At 36.6% G+C, this 18,085-nt stretch overlaps 1 protein-coding gene across 14 annotated transcripts in view; it reads right to left on the bottom strand.

Moving 5' to 3' along the window:
• The window catches only part of CAPS2 (calcyphosine 2), a 47,618-nt gene that overhangs the window by 6,034 nt on the left and 23,499 nt on the right, over window positions 1-18,085 (bottom strand). For 12 of the 14 annotated variants that reach the window (XM_081596399.1, XM_081596402.1, XM_081596398.1 and 9 more), the window contains 8 exons: window positions 15,508-15,627; window positions 9,918-9,992; window positions 8,978-9,073; window positions 8,796-8,889; window positions 6,417-6,535; window positions 5,377-5,450; window positions 3,703-3,857; window positions 2,426-2,545 (listed from right to left, as the gene is read on the bottom strand). In XM_081596399.1, coding sequence (XP_081452525.1) covers window positions 2,426-2,545; window positions 3,703-3,857; window positions 5,377-5,450; window positions 6,417-6,535; window positions 8,796-8,889; window positions 8,978-9,073; window positions 9,918-9,992; window positions 15,508-15,627 — 853 coding nt within the window. The remainder of the gene's footprint in view (window positions 1-2,425; window positions 2,546-3,702; window positions 3,858-5,376; window positions 5,451-6,416; window positions 6,536-8,795; window positions 8,890-8,977; window positions 9,074-9,917; window positions 9,993-15,507; window positions 15,628-18,085) is intronic. The other 2 variants (XM_081596404.1, XM_081596405.1) reach the window with 1 other exon arrangement.

An 18,085-nucleotide genomic window follows, 5' to 3' on the forward strand; every position in this document is an offset into this window, starting at 1 on the left:
TTGATGAAAGTGAAAGAGGAGAGTGAAAAAGTTGGCTTAAAGCTCAACATTCAGAAAACTAAGATCATGGCATCTGGTCCCATCACCTCATGGGATATAGATGGGGAAACAGTGCAAACAATGTCAGACTTTATTTTTGGGGCTCCAAAATCACTGCTGATGGTGATTGCAGCCGTGAAATTAAAAGACGCTTACTCCTTGGAAGGAAGGTTATGACCAACCTAGATAGCATATTGAAAAGCAGAGACATTACTCTACCAACAAACGTCCGTCTAGTCAAGGCTATGGTTTTTCCAGTGGTTATGTATGGATGTGAGAGTTGAACGGTGAAGAAAGCTGAGCACCGCAGAATTGATGCTTTTGAACTGTGGTGTTGGAAAAGACTCTTGAGAGTCCCTTGGACTGCAAGGAGATCCAACCAGTCCATCCTAAAGGAGATCAATCCTGGGTGCTCATTGGAAGGACTGATGTTGAAGCTGAAACTCCAATACTTTGGCCACCTCATGCGAAGAGTTGACTCACTGGAAAAGACCCTAATGCTGGGTAGGATTGCGGGCAGGAGGAGAAGGGGACGACAGAGGATGAGATGGCTGGATGGAATCACCGACTCGATAGACATGGGTTTGGGGGGACTCCAGGAGTTGGTGATGGACAGGGAGTCCTGGTGTGCTGTGATTCATGAGGCCGTAAAGAGTCAGACATGACTGAGCGACTGAACTGAACTGAAAATCACTGCACATGTTACTGCAGCCATGAAATTAAAAGACGCTTGCTCCTTGGAAGAAAAGTTATGACCAACCTAGACAGCATATTAAAAAGTAGAGACATTACTTTGTCAACAAAGGTCCGTCTAGTCAAGGCTATGGTTTTTCCAGTAGTCATGTATGGATGCAAGAGTTAGACTATAAAGACAGCTGAGTGCTGAAGAATTGATGCTTTTGAACTGTGGTGTTGGAGAAGACTCTTGAGAGTCCCTTGGACTGCAAGGAGATCCAACCAGTCCATCCTAAAGGAAATCAGTTCTGGGTGTTCATTGGAAGGATTGATGCTGAAACTCCAATATTTTGGCCACCGGATGTGAAGAGCTAATTCATTGAAAAAGACCCTGATGCTTGGAAAGATTGAGGGCAGGAGGAGAAGAGGACGACAGAGGATGAGATGGTTTGATGGCATCACTGACACAATGGACATGAGTTTGGGTAGACTCTGGGAGTTGGTGATGGACAGGGAGGCCTGGCATGCTGCGGTCCACGGGGTCACAAAGAGTCTGACACGCCTGAGCGGCTGGACTGACTGACTCCCAGGACCAAGACTGATGAAGGAGACAGCCCCTTAGTTTCTGTTGTTGACACTCACACCATCACCAGGACATGTAAGGTAAAAATGAATGCAAATTTATAAGTATCATGTGGTGAATTTAACAGAAGGTTTTTATCTTGCCTTTTGACCAGTAAAGATATAGATTTTTATATTTTCCATTTGTGCCCAAAGTAGTTGTTCATACTACTCTATACACAATATCTTTGTTTCAGTATGAGATATATATACACTTCATATTAGGTACATGTTGCTGCTGCTGCTGCTAAGTCGCTTCAGTCGTGTCCGACTATGTGCGACCCCATAGACGGCAGCTCACCAGGCTCTGCTGTCCCTGGGATTCTCCAGGCAAGAACACTGGAGTGGCTTGCCATTTCCTTCTCCAATGCATGAAAGTGAAAAGCAAGAGTGAAGTCGCTCAGTTGTGTCCAACTCTTCGTGACCCCATGGACTGCAGCCTACCAGGCTCCTCTGTCCATGGGATTTTCCAGTCAAGAGTACTCATACAAAAGAAAAAGTTCATTTTCAAAAGTATGCTTTAAAATGGCTACCAAAACCAAAGTAATATGTTCTCTCCTACAAAACTCAGGGCTCTTTTTTTAAATTATTGTTTAACATGGTCATTTTAATCTTCATTTTAACATTTAGCAAGCATATTTTAAAAGTAGAGAAACATCTTTTAGTCATCATCCCAAGATAATACGCATTGAGCTTGGACACTTGGACAGCTATGATGCTCATAATTTTACATGTATTATCTTAGACTAGTTCTGTGAGATAAGAAACTGAGGCTTGGGGAAATATTTAATAATTGATACAGACATATAGCTTATATGGAGCCAGCAATTTATGGAATTAACAATTTGTAAACTGAAATTTAATTTCAGATTTTATTTTCTTTTTACAGTATTTTCCTTAAACATAGGTTGTTTTGCTGTATAGTGGGTAGATTTGTACATATATGTGTGTTTTTGTGCTTTACTAAACCCACAATACACTGTAGGGAAAGGGATTTAAAACTTTTTCAAAGGTAATTCATTAAAGATTTAAGAATGAACCTAACAATCTATTAAAAGTAACTATTTGAAAGGTTACTTTACGAAGTTACCTTTCGAACAAATGATTTCCTATATTCATTCATTTCACCAATTATGGCACGTTTGAATTCTCCATAATCAGCCTTGCCATTGCCATTGGTATTTAGAATTAGCCACAAAGACTCAAAATCCTAGAAATAATCACAGACAGACTATTGTTACACCTTTAAGTTACATATAGCCACAACTATAATCATCATAGTATTTTGCTATATCTTTTGTCTATGGATATACCTAGCAGTAGACTTAATAAGGAAATTCCAAAAAGTTGCATATAAATCCAATCAAAGGTACTAAGAAAGCTTATTTAGAGGAACTCTGCAATGGACAGTTCCATAAAGTTAAGAAACATTTACGAGTGGTAATAAATCAAGTGTATCATTTTAAATTTATTCCTTTCAATAAAAAATGCTACCATTTACTTGAATTTGACCATTTAATTATTTTTAATGTATTATATCTGTGACAATTAAGAAGTCACTTCACTTACTAGAATGCCTCCAATAGGATGAGGACCACTAATAATAAAAGAATATATACAAAGTGGCATAAAGAAAATATTAACATTTTGGGTAAATGGTACAGAGAGGATCAGGGCTCCGATGGGATCCTCCTTTAGGTGGAGGTGTCAGTGAAGAGCTCTGAGTAGGGAGAACCTGAGTGATGAGAAGATCCAGCCTCCAGATGCGGAGGTCTGGTGGACCTCCACTCACAGTGGGGGGAACCATGGGTGTAAAGGCTTTGGGGAAATTCCTGGCTAGCCACACCACCTCTCCTCTTGAAGCCTTCACATATGCTTCTCCCTTTCCTCCAGTAGCCACTGTCTGATCCATGCTCCTCCTCCCCTCTTGTTGCCTAATTCTTCCTCATCCTTCAAAACTCAGTCCTGATACATACCTACTCCAGAAATCCCATGAACTTCCTTCTCCTCCATAACCTGGCTTGCAATTCATCTCACATGTTCTGAAAGCATTCTCTCTTTAACACTTACCATGTTTTTTCTGTAACCATTTATATCTTTCTTTCTTTTGATTATAAAGACCTTAAGAGTATAAAGTATGTCTTCTCAGAGTTAGAACAATGTCTGCTTATTAGGTTCTTAATAAGCATATGAAGGAGGGATGAATGTTGACATTTAAAAAATCAACAGGATTTTCCTGACAGCTTAATACTGAAAATGAGGCATAAAGGAGGAGACAAATGAACTACAAAAACTTCAGTAGAAAAATGAATAAGGCCACTTAAGAATAATAGTCACTCACTGCAGAGAATTATCTGTGGTACCTACGTTTTCGGACACTTCTAAGTGAAATAATTTTAGAGCTTGCTTAAAATCTGCCTTATCTAAAAGTCCATTTCCTTCTTTGTCCAGTTGTTGAAGGTATTTTCCCAATCCAGTCAAAATACGAACACCTCTTTTATGTAGTTGTTCTTTTAGCATGTCTGTTTAGGAAGAAGAGTGATGGAAACTAATTATCCCTATGCATAAATGAATCAAATTGCAATTGTCTCTCTGGTAAGAAAAAAAAAGTTGATACATCTGATAGAAGGCTGTGAATATGCAACCAGATCATATGTATGACTGACAAAAGGCTTTGAAAAATAGAATGCTTTTAGTAAAGTGGGTTATATACAAAATCACACGTAAAATATATCAGAGCTATAGCACCACTGTGTGGTGAGAGTGTTATATTTTAAATACAGGAAAAGAATGGTTCACTTTATCAGCATGAAAATAACCTCAGTGTTACAAATAAAATTTTCATTTGTAAAAAATTTTCCAGGCTTCCACTTCACCTGATGAGCCTATATTTTTAATCTTTTTCCTCTTTCTTTGTTATTACCAAAATTTCTAAAATAGTTTGAAATCTTCAAATCATAGCATATATTTAATAACATCAAGGCTTTAGAATGCTATCCTATACTTTTACACTTAAAGTAACACTTTTTGCTAGGAATTTCCAAGAAATTATATCCCTAGGCCCATTCTCTTTGTGGGACAGATTTCATTTGATGCAGTGTGTACCATCTTCACTCAAGAAAATATAGGTAACTTTACCAAAGCAGTTATTAAATATAGTGCATTAGAGGGAAAAAAATGTCACTAGATACAAGGGTGACAAATCATACTGATCATGATAGAATAAACTTTATTAACAACAGCATCAAGAATATTTCAGAGATCAAATACCAATCCTAGACAACTTTTAAATCTGCTTTTAGCCTTGTTACTCCCATATCATCTTTATATGATAAGTCAAGACTTATCAAAATTTATAAATTATATGCTGAATTCTGTGATTACTGGTTTAATGCCTTCCTGCCTTCTTGACTATGAGAGTCAACAAAGGACTTGTCTATTCGAGCCTCATAAACTGTACTAATTACAAGAGTAGACTCTAGAAACAAATCTTTAAAATATTTTAGTGTACAAATCTACATATATTTCACATATTACCTACCACAACTCTGAAAGTTAATAAGAGGTTATTATACCCATTTTAGACATAAAGAAAGAGGTGCAAGAGATATACACAAAGTCATATGTCTTCTGAATGGCAAGTCCAAACATGGCTTCCAGTCTAGTATTTTTTTTCTACACTAGGCCACCACAAATCTCTTTATGATACCATAATATATATATATATATAAAACGAGTACTATATTTTAAAAATCACATATCCATTTCATAGATAAAAATCACACTATCTAGTGCTTTCTAAAATTTTTAAGTTCATAAATAAAATAATACTAGTTATTCAGTTAGACTCATTGAAGTAGGAGAAATCCTAAAAATATTTTTAAATATGTATTTGTGTATAAAATAAAAAGATAGGAAGCAAATAGGAAATATAAATGAACTGTCATAAAACTAAGCAATATCTGGAAAATACTGCTTTACTCCTTACAAAGAAAATGGTTGAAAATTAAAACTATTTGAGAGTATAGTAATGATACACACCTTGAATGGCCTTGAAAACCATCCTATCATTAGCTTCTTCATTGGTTACATCATCATGTTCCACAGAATCAGTTCTGCAATTGACATGATTGCCATAATACAATATACTGTTTTGCAGGCTTAGTATAGGAACTCTAAGATTTCCCTGCTTTAGACTCAAAAAATTCTCAAAGAAAGATAAAAGAGTACTTAGAGCTTAATCAAGTCTCCCACCTTTGCTTGCTGCTTTAATCCTGAATATGCTAAATCAAGACTAAAATCCTTACATCTCCCGAGAACTACCTTTACGCATTATATTCAGTTTTATAATTATTTCAATCTTCTTTTTACAGACTTAATTAAAACTATTATTTAAAAGCAGTTTTACCTTTAAATGTAAATATGCTATTTTAAAAAGAAAAAAATGCAATCATATTGAACAATACAGTAAAAGACAAGCACAGACTTCCTTATAGCCAATTTATGGCAAATGGACTCTAACGCACTGATAGTACACGAGTTACTGTAATCTTAACCAAAAAACACTCCACAAGAATAGCATAAATATTTTCTGTGATTTAAAGAAAAAAAAATTCAAATTCATTTAAAAGCTTTTGATTCATAGCATTATTTTTTCACTATGTATATTATCAATCAATGAATACCACAAGCATGTGGGACCCAAGTTTTTTTAGTGCTTAGAAAAAGCACCACTCTAAAAAAGTGGGAAAAGTTATTATTATATTATACTGTATCTCATCTTTTAAAATGTATTACTTTGGTAGAATTTACTAATTAAAATGTTATAGTATAGGCAAATTAATAAAGTACTTTAACTAACTTAAAATGGGACATCTTAAATCTCTATTTGATTGTAACTGTTCCCACACATGGAATGTATTTGAGTACAAGATACAGGGCATAAAATAGACGTGTATAGCTATGCTTTATTTTTTTTAAATGTAAATCTTAACTAAAATCAAACACTTTGATATATAATATCATTTTAATATAATAAAAATAATAATACCTTTAAAATGACAAATGCACGTGTGACTTACTTGAGACAATCCAAAGCTTTCCAGTCAATACTTGTGATTCGAAGTGTAAGCACTGTGTTTTCTTTTACACTTTCTGGAAGTCTGGGATGATCAGAGCTCAAAAATGTCAAGTTTGCACCCTAAAGAAATTAACAAATGAGTTATTTTAACTATGAAGTATATAAGAAGTAAAATATAACTAATACTGATTTTAAATATTCAATTGTGATTATATCTAATGTAGTATACTTTTATACTAATAAATAAGTATATTGAGAGAATATTTAGAAACCACACAAGCTTCAGCAAATAATATAGGAAAATAGAACTAATTTCACAATCTCCCAGTTAGAACAATCTTAGATGTAACAATTGACGTGAAAAAAAAATAAGAAGAATTCCAGTTGTTTTTTTTAAGAATCAGAGGAAAAAAGAACAAATTATCTCAGTGGAAATTATGACACTCCAAAATACAGAAATAGAGCTACTGATCTACAGAAAGATGTGCTGCAAACTGATGAACTATGACAGATTCATTATCCTCTTTCACCTGGTATTTTTGATATAATTGTATGTATTTATTTACGGCTGTGCAGGGCCTTCGTTGCTTTGGGTAGGCCTTCTCCCACCGCAGAGAATGGAGGCTACTCTTTGTTGCAGCGTGAGGCTGCTCATTGCAGTGGCTTCTCTCCTTGCAGAGCACAGACTCTAGTCACATGGGCTCAGGAGCTGTGGCCTGCGGGCTCTCCAGTGCAGGCTCAGGAGCTGGGGTGCAAGGGCTGAGTGTGGAACCTTCTCAGACCAGGGATCCAGCCCATGTCCCCTACACTGGCAGGTGGATTCTTATCCACTGCTCCCCCAGGGAAGCCCTCTTTCACCTGGTATTTTGATAACAAATATTATATAAATGTAAAACTAAGCTTAACCTGTTTAGAGCATCAAGGCTTTGGTGAAAAATTCCCCTCGAAAATCCTTCATCCAAACTTAGAAAATTGCTGTTATTTTTATATCTGAGTTTCTCAAATATAGTCAAATATAAATAAACACATATTTAACATAATATGCTTAATTATCTCTTTTGAAAATAAGGGAAGAGATTTTTCTCCTTTTTCCTAGAGCATTTACTTTAGAAAACTATAAGTACTTTCTCCACTCTTTGAATTATACATAAGTTCTCTTGAAATTATTATTTAAACAATAGAGACTATTTTTTATGTGTAATGTAATTTGATCCAATCTGGTCCTTTGTACTAGACTTCAGTCCATTCCCCAGACCGCAACCAGCGAAATCTGTCTAAATCACAAACCTATTGATGCTACCTCCTTTCATTCCACCACCTTCTTACCTTTCAGTGACTCCCCAAGACATTTTAGGTAAGTCTTTAACAAAAGGCCACTCTTAGTAAGTTCTAATTTGTCTCTTGCCAATCCCCACCTTGAAGTCGAATTCAGTAGGACTGAACTCCTTTCAGTTCTCAAAAAAAGCCACGTCTTTCGAGCTTTTGTTCTTTGCACGACTTGTCTCCTCACCGGAAAGCCTTGCCTCCCCTCTTCCATCTACACATCCTGGCCTGCCTCCATCCAGGTTGGATGGCACTCCTTGAAGAAGCCTCCTTCGACTCTGCAAAACTGGGTCATTGCCCCTCCTATCTGGTCCTCTGATCTCTTTCCTATCAGAATGTAATTCCCACAAAAGCAAGGATTCTTTTCAAGTTATTTACACTTCTATTTCCAATGCTTAGCCTGTGAGTATACATTTTATATGAATGATCATTGTGGGTAGTGAGATAACAGGAATGTGATCATTTCAAATTTCAGAGCACTATACAACTTCTAACATTACCTATGATCAATTCACCCTAGGGAATCCTTGTGACATGCCATACACCAGGACTTGTGCCAGGCAGGGAAATCACAAAGAAGATAAGCTAACCAGGAGATCTATGACAGCTCCAGAAGCCAAGCACCCCTCTGTGTGGAGAAAAATATATGCCCCCAAGATAAGCCTGCATTAGGTGGAGAATTACGCCTGGTACTATTGAAGTAGCCACTTACCCAGTGGTACAGCCTTTAAAAGTACCAAAACACCAGCTCTCTGGGGCTTCCATTGCAGGAGAGGTTGGAAGACCCAGTGCAGCCAAAAATAAAGATTAAGAGCGGTGGAGCTAAGTAGGGTTACAAGGAATAAATACTATGCTTAGATTCAGACCACTGGGATCTGGACGTGAGAGGTACAACCTCTTCTAGAGAAACATCAACCATTAGCCAATATAAATGTCCCTGCTCAGGGAAGAGGGAAAAGAATAAATGAAACTAGAAACCTTGCTCCCCTAGCCCTGCAGGATCCCTCAAAATCCAACACCAGGTAATAAAACTTAAGCACACACACAATCAACTTACAATATAAAGATCACCAAGTTGGTATTGCTTTCCTTTTCTTCGTCCACACTGATGACAATAAATGTTTTTTTCAATAAAAGGAAGCACATTTGTTCTAGAAGTTAAATGACAAAAATGTGAAATTATTCAGCTTCTCTGGGAAATAGTCATCTTGAGAGCTGTAACGATGTTTAATGGCATACCTATTTTTCCCAAATTCCCGATACTCATAAATTGTAAGGGACTGGTCATGAGTGAAAAAGAATCCAACCAGCTCTCTGCAAGCGTCACGTCCATTTCTAGAAAAAGAAAATGGTATCAAAGATTTTCAAGTAGGATCCTTTTCATATTTAATGATAGATGGATTCTATGTGTCAAAGAGAGATACCAGGATTTGCTCAAATATGTGGTTATGGGAAACCACAAGGAAACAATGACAGAGCTTGCCAAAGTGTCAACTTAATTCTGATTTGGATAGAGAAAAAAGCTTTATCTTATACTAATATGAATATGGATATATTACAATGTAGATTACTAATTTGGCTTAGACTTTTAAGATAATGAAAGACCTTAAAAAAATGTTGAGTTTGCAAGAAGCCACATGATAGATATACATTTATTACCTTTTGTCATGGAAATTTTAAAATCACTGAACAAATATGCTAATTTTTAAAAAGCCACCTTACCTTTAATATTCATGAAGAACATCAAGTAGCATTATGTGTTACTGGCAGTTTGTAAGACTAGATAACAGATTTAAGAACCACCTTCCTTGTCACTTTACTACATCTACTGGCACTTTAAGCCATTAAAGTGAAATTAAATAAATTACATAAAGGTTAATTTTTAAGTAGTTTAGAATCTTCTAGTAGTAACATGTATCTTTAAAAATTCACTTTTATTTCTTTTTGAAAGACATTTTAAAATCACATTTTAAATAATTTCTAATTAAAATATTTTTCTTTTAGACTCATACTCCCCATAACTTTTACAAGGGATTAAATAAATATTACTTAAAAATGTTTGTGGTGAATTTACTTAAATGTAACAAATTTAACTAATTTCATTATTGCTATCTCTATTTGAAAAGAAAATACCTTTTAATAATCATAGGATTAAAAAACTTAATAAAGTCACAATTACCTTGATATGATCCTACCATCAAACTGTACTTTATGAGAAAGGATATTTTCAGTTAATGTAGACTGGGTTCTTATCCTGGTAAGAAATACAATTGTTAATAATTATTTTTAAAATACCTACATTAGATAAGAAAAGTGCCCAAAAGTTATGTCAATATTTTCTAATGCACATACTGGATTAAAGATGAGGTTTAAACCTCTTTTTATTCCTGACTGCTATTGCTATTGCAGACATGGAAGAACCCTGAGCTGTGGTATATAATGGGCTTCCCTGGTGGCTCAGTGGTAAAGAATCCACCTGCCAATGCAGGAGACATAGGTTTGATTCCTGGATCATAGGTTTGATCCTGGTTTGATTCCTGGTATTCTTCCTCCGGAAGATACCTTGGAGCAGCAAATGGCAACCCACTCCAGTATTCTTCAGTGGAAAATTCCATGAACAGAGGAGCCTGCTGGGCTACAGTCCATGGGGTCACAAAAGATTGGACATGACTTAGCAACTAAACAAAAACAACAAATGGTATATAATACACGAATAACTTCTATGCTAGAACTTAGTATATCAAAGTGCTACGAAAGTCAGTATGAAACACAGACAGCAGGTTTGTGCCTGGCAGTGTTGCAAGGCTAACCGATAGCCATTTCTAACCCTCTTCTTTGCCTCTCTCCCATCACAGAATTTGCCTTCTTAGCCTCTCACAACTAGAAGTGACTAAGGGACCCAGTTCTTCCAGTAAACTTCCAGGAAAGACTATTTTTTTTTAATTTATTTATTTATCTATTTTTTTACTTTACAATATTGTATTGGTTTTTCCATACATTGACATGAATCCACCATGGGTGTACATGTGTTCAAGAAAGACTTTCTTTTGTCCTGATAAGAGAATGGCACGGAAAGAGTTCCTGCCTGTGAACATGGCAGGGATATGATGCTAGTAGCCACAGTAGCCATCAGGCAACCAAAAAGGTCTCAGGGAAGCCAGCCCAGGGCTCTGCCTTACTGAGCCACTGAACTAAAACCAATAACTGGCCACCTCCAAGCAGCCGGTTGTACAAGGAAAATAAATCCTGATTCGTTTAAGCCACTGTCAGTCAGGTTTTCAGTTATGGGTAGCCAAAAACATTTTTTGCCAAAATAGAGTAGGGACAAAGAGTGCTGGATGAGGTTCCAGTCTTGGCCATAGTTCTAGCTGTGAGACCTCAAATCAGTTATTTAATCTTTATGGCTTTTTGATGGCATTGAATGATCTCACAAAGACTGCCAGTCCTAAAATTCTGTTTAATAATATGAAGCAAAACCCAGTGACACACACTTTGACACCCTACTACCAATATTCTCCTCTGAAGATTCAGTGATGTCTCTTTACTTCCCTTCCTAAGTAATTTTATGATAGTCCCATAAAACTGCAGCTATAATGAAATTTCAATAATGTAAACAGTAAGTAAGTGTGGAGCTCACTGAGATCTTGAAACATTATACCTCTATAAAAATCTAGATCTCAATGAAAGGTAAGCAACATAAAGCAAATAAGAACCTGTAAATCAAATGAGAGTTCTGAACACAGAGTGTAGCCATGAAAGTTTGGTCATCTCAATTCAATTTAATCCATTAGTAACAATGTGTTCATTGAATGCCCACTGTGTGCCTGAAATAATTGTAAATGCTGAGAAAATAAAAAGCAATAATAATAATAGCTACTATTTATTAAGAACTTCCAAGACATTAGTCTGTGTTAAAATCTTTTTAATGTGTGTTGGTTCACTTAATGCTTGCAGTAACTCAATGAAGTAAGTGTTATTATCCCCGTTCTAAAAATAAGGTTTATACAGTTAAACAGTTAGCACATGGCATAGCCAAAAAAAAAAAAAAAATTGCTCATAACCATTACATTATATTGCTTCTCAAAGGTAAACAGAACTCAGTTTAACAGTAATAGATTGAAATAACAGCTTCAAGGATTCTAGAGTCTTCTTGAAAAGACAAAAAAAAAAAAAGGCATTTATATTATAAAATGGGAAGTTCCATGCTGGGGCTTTCAGTATCCAATACGTAGCACCAATACTTCTCCAAGTCCTCAACCAATGGAGAAATAAGGATCAGGCAGATGAAGACTCACATATAAATTTTCTTATTAGTAAAGCAGTTGGAAACCATGGTTTAGAAATGTAGCAACAACAAGCTAAGTCCTTAATGCTAGAATTAAACAGACTAACCCGCTCATTCGCACTGGGGAGGCACCCTGTAAAGCTTAGTCTCAGGACAGAATGTACACTTCTGCAGACAGCTGGGCCAAGGAGTAAGAGGGGAGGAAGTACCGTACCACACATGCCAATGCCTGCTTCCCACTCTATGGAGAAGAACTTTCTCCTCCTCTTCCTCTGGGAATAATGACTAAGGGCAGTGAAGTCCATCAATTCAATAACTCTAATCAAACCCCCACAGGATTTTTGTAGAACTAGACTAGCTAAATCTAAAACTTATATCGACGAGGAAGGAGCCAAAGTGTGCCAAGACAATACTAAAGCTAAACAAGCTTCAAGTATTTAATATATAACAGTATATATATTAAACAATATATAATTAAGACAGGATAATTCTGCTGCAGGGATGCATAACATGTAGATGAGATTGAAAAACAAAAAAAAACCTAGAAACAAACCATACATTTGTAACAACTTCATATATGACATAAGTGGCATTAAAAGTCAGAGACATAATGAGTTGGTGAGAGACTGGTAAACTGGTCTACAATAAATTTAGCAACTCTTGTTCATCAAAAGACATGATCAAGAGAATGAAAAGGTGACCAGAGGATAGGAAAAGACACTTCCAACAAATATAGCTGAAAAAGGACTTATAACTAGACCATATAAGTAAGTTCCACAAATCAATATGGAAAAGATAACCCAATAGACTTGAAGGGACTATATAGGATATCCTATAAGAGGATATCCAGATGACAAACATACATATGCAAAAGTGCTCAACATCATTAGTCTTTAGTGAAATGTAAGTGAAAATCACCAATATATACCCATAATATCACCAATATATGCTTATGTTCAAACTACCGCACAATCGCACTCATCTCACAAGCTAGCAAAGTAATGCTCAAAATTCTCCAAGGCAGGCTTCAATGGTACATGAACCATGAAATTCCAGATGTTCAAGCTGGATTTAGAAAAGGCAGAGGAACCAGAGATCAAATCGCCAACATCCGTTGGATCATCAAAAAAGCAAGAGAATACTAGAAAAACATCTACTTCTGCTTTATTGATTATGCCAAAGCCTTTGACTGTGTAGATCACAACAAACTGTGGAAAATTCTTAAAGAGGTGGGAATACCAGACCACCTGACCTGCCTCCTGAGAAATCTGTATGCAGGCCAAGAAGCAGTTAGAACCAGACATGGAACAACAGATTGGTTCCAAATCGGGAAAGGAGTACGTCAAGGCTGCATATTGTCACCCTGCTTATTTAACTTATATGCAGAGTACATCCTGAGAAATGCTGGGCTGGATGAAGCACAAGCAGGAATCAAAATTGCTGGGAGAAATATCAATAACTTCAGATACACAGATGACACCACCCTTATGGCAGAAAGTGAAGAACTATATTCTCTTGATGAAAGTGAAAGAGCAGAGTGAAAAAACTGGCTTAAAACTCACATTCAGAAAACCAAGATCATGGCATCTGGTGCCATCACTTCATGGCAAATAGATGGGGAAACAATGGAAACAGTGACAGACTTTATTTTGGGGGGCTCCAAAATCTCCTTCTTACTGCTACTGGTAGGAGTTTTTAATTGCAGCAACCACTTTGGAAGACTATTTGGCAGTATTCTTTAAAGCTGAACATATGCATAGTAAATGGGCCAGCAATTCCACTTCTAAGTGAGTACTGAGCAGAAATGAGTACATATGTTCACCAAATGGCATGCACTAAAGTTCATGGCAGCACTATTCATAAACTGCCAAATGTCCACCAACAGCTGTGAATAAACAAACTGTGGTATATTTATACAATAAAATACTGTACAGTAATGAGGCTAAAGGACAACTACAAATAACACAGATTAAACTCACAAATGTAACATTAAGCAAAAGAATTCAGACTCAGAGTCCAAGTTTTGTGATTTCATGTAAACTTATAACCAGACAGTAACAATCTACAATATTAGGACAGAGAGGTTAACCTGGTGTCGCAGAGGAAGTGTGAAGTAACTGAGGGGCAGCAAGCACATGGACGGTTTCTGGGGTGTGATCTATTTCTTGGTCCAGGAATAATGCACAAGTTTTGTTCCATTTGTGAAAATTCCTATGCTGTACATTTAACATGTGTACACTTTGTGAATGAATGTTTTATTTCTATACAAGTTTACTTTAAGAAACAGAAGTTTAGACATATGGTAGCTGAGTGATGGCCTCGGAAAGATACTCACATCCTAATCTTCAGGACACATAATTAATTTACACATGATAACAGGGACTTTGCAAATGTGATTAAGTTAAAGATCTGGAGATGAGAAGATTAACCAGGATTATACAGGTAGGTTCAGTGCAATCACAAGTGTTTTATAACAGGAAAGCAGAAGAGTACGTGACACCTACAGAAGAGGAACAGCAGAGTAATAACACTCCTCTGCTTTGAAGGTGGAAGAAGGGACCACAAGCCAAGGGATAAGGGCAGCCCCTAGAAACTTAAAAAGGCACAGAAACTATTCTTCCCAGAAGCCTCTGGAAGGATGCAGTCCTGTCAGCACCTTGATTCTAGATGTCTTAACTCCAGAAATGGAAGAGAATAAATTAGGCAAAGAAACGATTCTTCCTGGAAGCCTCCAGAAGGAATGCAGTCCTGTCAGCTCCTTGATTCTAGATTTCTGAACTCCAGAAGTGGAAGAGAATAAATTTGTGTCGTTTTAAAAATACTGTGCATGGTAATCTGTTACAGTAACAATAGGAAATTAGTAGGTGATACCTTCGAATATTTAAATGTATGGAAAATTCTAGAAAATAAGGCTTCTAAAAAATAAGAATGAGACAAAGCAATCAAAGTAATAAAAAGAGTACTGACAATTATAACAGTCTGAAAATATTAAAAAGCTGCTCTAAGAACTGGTGGGTTTTCTATTCTAGTAAATCTGAGGCTAAATCTCAATTATCAGTGAAGTTGGTGAGAACTTTCTGTGGACTGCCCCAGCGAACTACAAAAGTCCATCCCAAATCAAGTACTTGGTAAAAAGTAATATTTTTTAAAAAATATTAATTTTGAATATATGATGTCATCTAAATTCAGCCAATATACATTGTGCACATACAAATGTCTCAGTTACTACATTATGTCTTTTCACATGTATTATTGCCTAAGTTTCTGGCTGTCATTCCTAAATTATAAATAGAAGATCTGGAGAGCAAAGTTTACCCAAATATCTTAAAGTGACAGAACTGGGATCTGAACCCTAAAAATTCCACTTTCCTTTATACAGAAAAATAAAAACACAGAGGGAAAAATTTCCATTAGATACAAAAGTACATTTGAAAAATATATTGATCACATATTACATCCTTATTTTATATAAAAACCTTCTTACTTCGTTTCATGTAGTGTTCTTTTCCTAAATCGAATAGGTGCCAGCTTTGAATCTGGAAGGATATGAGCAATTTCTTGCTTCTCAGAGGTTAAATTTTGTTCTGGATCACTGATTACAGCCCTATACAGGAAAATACACAGTCTGACAATTCAATATTATAATGAAATGCTCTAGTATTCACATATTTATAAGCAGTTGGAAAAACCCATATGCAAATGCCAATTTATACTACTTGCAGAATGAATGATCTATCAGATATTAAATGAATAAATTTAATAATTAAAAACATCATAGAAGTGAATATTCCCAGCTATCTCTTTTCCCATAAGTATTATCTAAAAATAAATTGAGATTTCTGAGAGGATTTGGAGCTTCATGTCTTCCTCTTACTATTCTTTAAACAAAAAGACTTTGTGCTGATGACTTCGGAAGACAGGAAGCAAAATATGTAAGCAACCATATGGATTTCTGGGGTGGGGAGGAAGCATTCCAAGCAGAGGGGAAAATAAATGCAAAGTACCTGAGATATCAGTGAATCTGGTATGTTTCAGAATGGAGGAAGCCAGACGGCAAAGCAGAGTAAACAAGAGAGAAGTAGGAAAAGGGGTCTAGGGTCTAATGGTGGGCAAAACATGCAGGGACTGGGGAGAATGTGTTACTGATCCCATTTTTTCGGCACGCCTTATTCACACCCTTGGCATGCTCTCATTATAAAGATAGCGTACTTTCTTTGACTTTAAGTTTTGCCATTGGAAATGCTTTGGCAGCCGGATGGCTCTGCTGATCTGAACTGAACTAATTCGTGTAAGTGTGGGTTGTTTGGGAATATGTTCACCTAGGATCATCTTGGCTAAGTGGTCCAGCTGCATTTAGAGAAGGATTTTCTTTTTGAGAACAAGTGGGTTAACCAAGCTAACAAAGATGGCAGAAGCACAAAAAAGCAAATGGAAACATGAGGATTTTTAAGGCTTAAACTCAGAATTAAGCCCGCTGCTTTTGGTCATACATAATAGGCCAAAGTAAGTGAAAAGTAATAGCTACTCAGCCAAGTCTAGCCTGGACAGCTGACCTGAAGACACACGAGCTATAATTCATGACTACTGTTTTAAGCTACTTGGTTTATAGTGATATGAAACCAATACATATGCATGCTCAGTCACTTCAGTTGTGTCTGACTCTTTGCAACCCCATGGACTGTAGCCCACAAGGCTCCTCTGTGCATAGGAGTCTCCTGGCAAGAATACTGGCCTGGGTTGCCATTTCCTCTTCCAGAGGATCTTCCTGACCCAGGGACTGAACCCTTGTGTCCTCCGTCTCCTGCATTGCAGCAGATTCTTTACCCCCTGAGCTACCTGGGAAGCAACCAATACATACGCCTTACAGATTTTATTCTGATTGAGATGGGAAGTTACTGGAAGGTTTGATGTGGTTTATGTTTTTAATGGACTCACTCTGGCTGCTAAGTTGAGAACAGTCCAATTAGGGGCAAACGCAGATACAATGACTCCTATTAGAAAGTGTCTGAAATAATCCAGGAGACAGGAGATGAGAAGGTGAACAGGGAGGGTGGCAGCAGAGAGGGATAAATTTATTTTGATGGTAGACCTGAGTTTGCCAATGAACTGCATATAGGATTTGAGTGAAAGAGAAGGATTAAAGGCATTAACAAGATTTTAGGCCTAAAAAATTTGAAGAATTATTACAAATAGCTGAGAAAAGAAAAGATGCAAAAGGCAAAGGAGAACAGGAAAGATATACCCATTTGAATGCAGAGTTCCAAAGAATAGCAAGGAGAGATAAGAAAGCCTTCCTCAGTGATCAGTGCAAAGAAATAGAGGAAAACAATAGAATAGGAAAGACTAGAAATCTCTTCAAGAAAATTAGAGATACCAAGGGAACTTCTCATGAAAAGATGGGCACAATAAAGGACAGAAATGTATATGGACCTAACAGAAGCCGAAGATATTAAGAGGTGGCGAGAATACACAGAAGAACTGTACAAAAAAGATCTTCATGACCCAGATAATCAAGATGGTATGATCACTCACGCTCACCTAGAGCCAGATATCCTGGAATGTAAAGTCAAGTGGAACTTAAGAAGCATCACTATGAACAAAGCTAGTGGAGGTGATGGAATTCCAGCTGAGCTATTTCAAATCCTAAAAGGTGATGCTGTGAAAGTGCTGTACTCTATATGCAAGCAAATTTGTAAATTCAGCAGTGGCCACAGGACTGGAAAAGGTCAGTTTTCATTCCAGTCACTAAGAAAGGCAATGCCAAAGAATGCTCAAACTACCGCACAATTGCACACATCTCACACGCTAATAAAGTAATGCTCAAAATTCTCCAAGCCAGGCTTCAATAATACGTGAACCGTGAACTACCAGATGTTGAAGCTGGATTTAGAAAAGGTAGAGGAACCAGAGATCAAATTGCCAACATTCAATAGATCATCGAAAAAGGGATTCCAGAAAAACATCTACTTCTGCTTTATTGACTGCACTAAAGCCTTTGACTGTGTGGATCACAATGAACTGTGGAAAATTCTGAAAGAGATGGGAATACCAGAACACCTGAC

The sequence above is a fragment of the Giraffa tippelskirchi genome, chromosome 4 (assembly GCF_054371585.1).
Source record: "Giraffa tippelskirchi isolate mGirTip1 chromosome 4, T2T-mGirTip1v1.2.pri, whole genome shotgun sequence".
Classification (NCBI taxonomy): domain Eukaryota; kingdom Metazoa; phylum Chordata; class Mammalia; order Artiodactyla; family Giraffidae; genus Giraffa; species Giraffa tippelskirchi.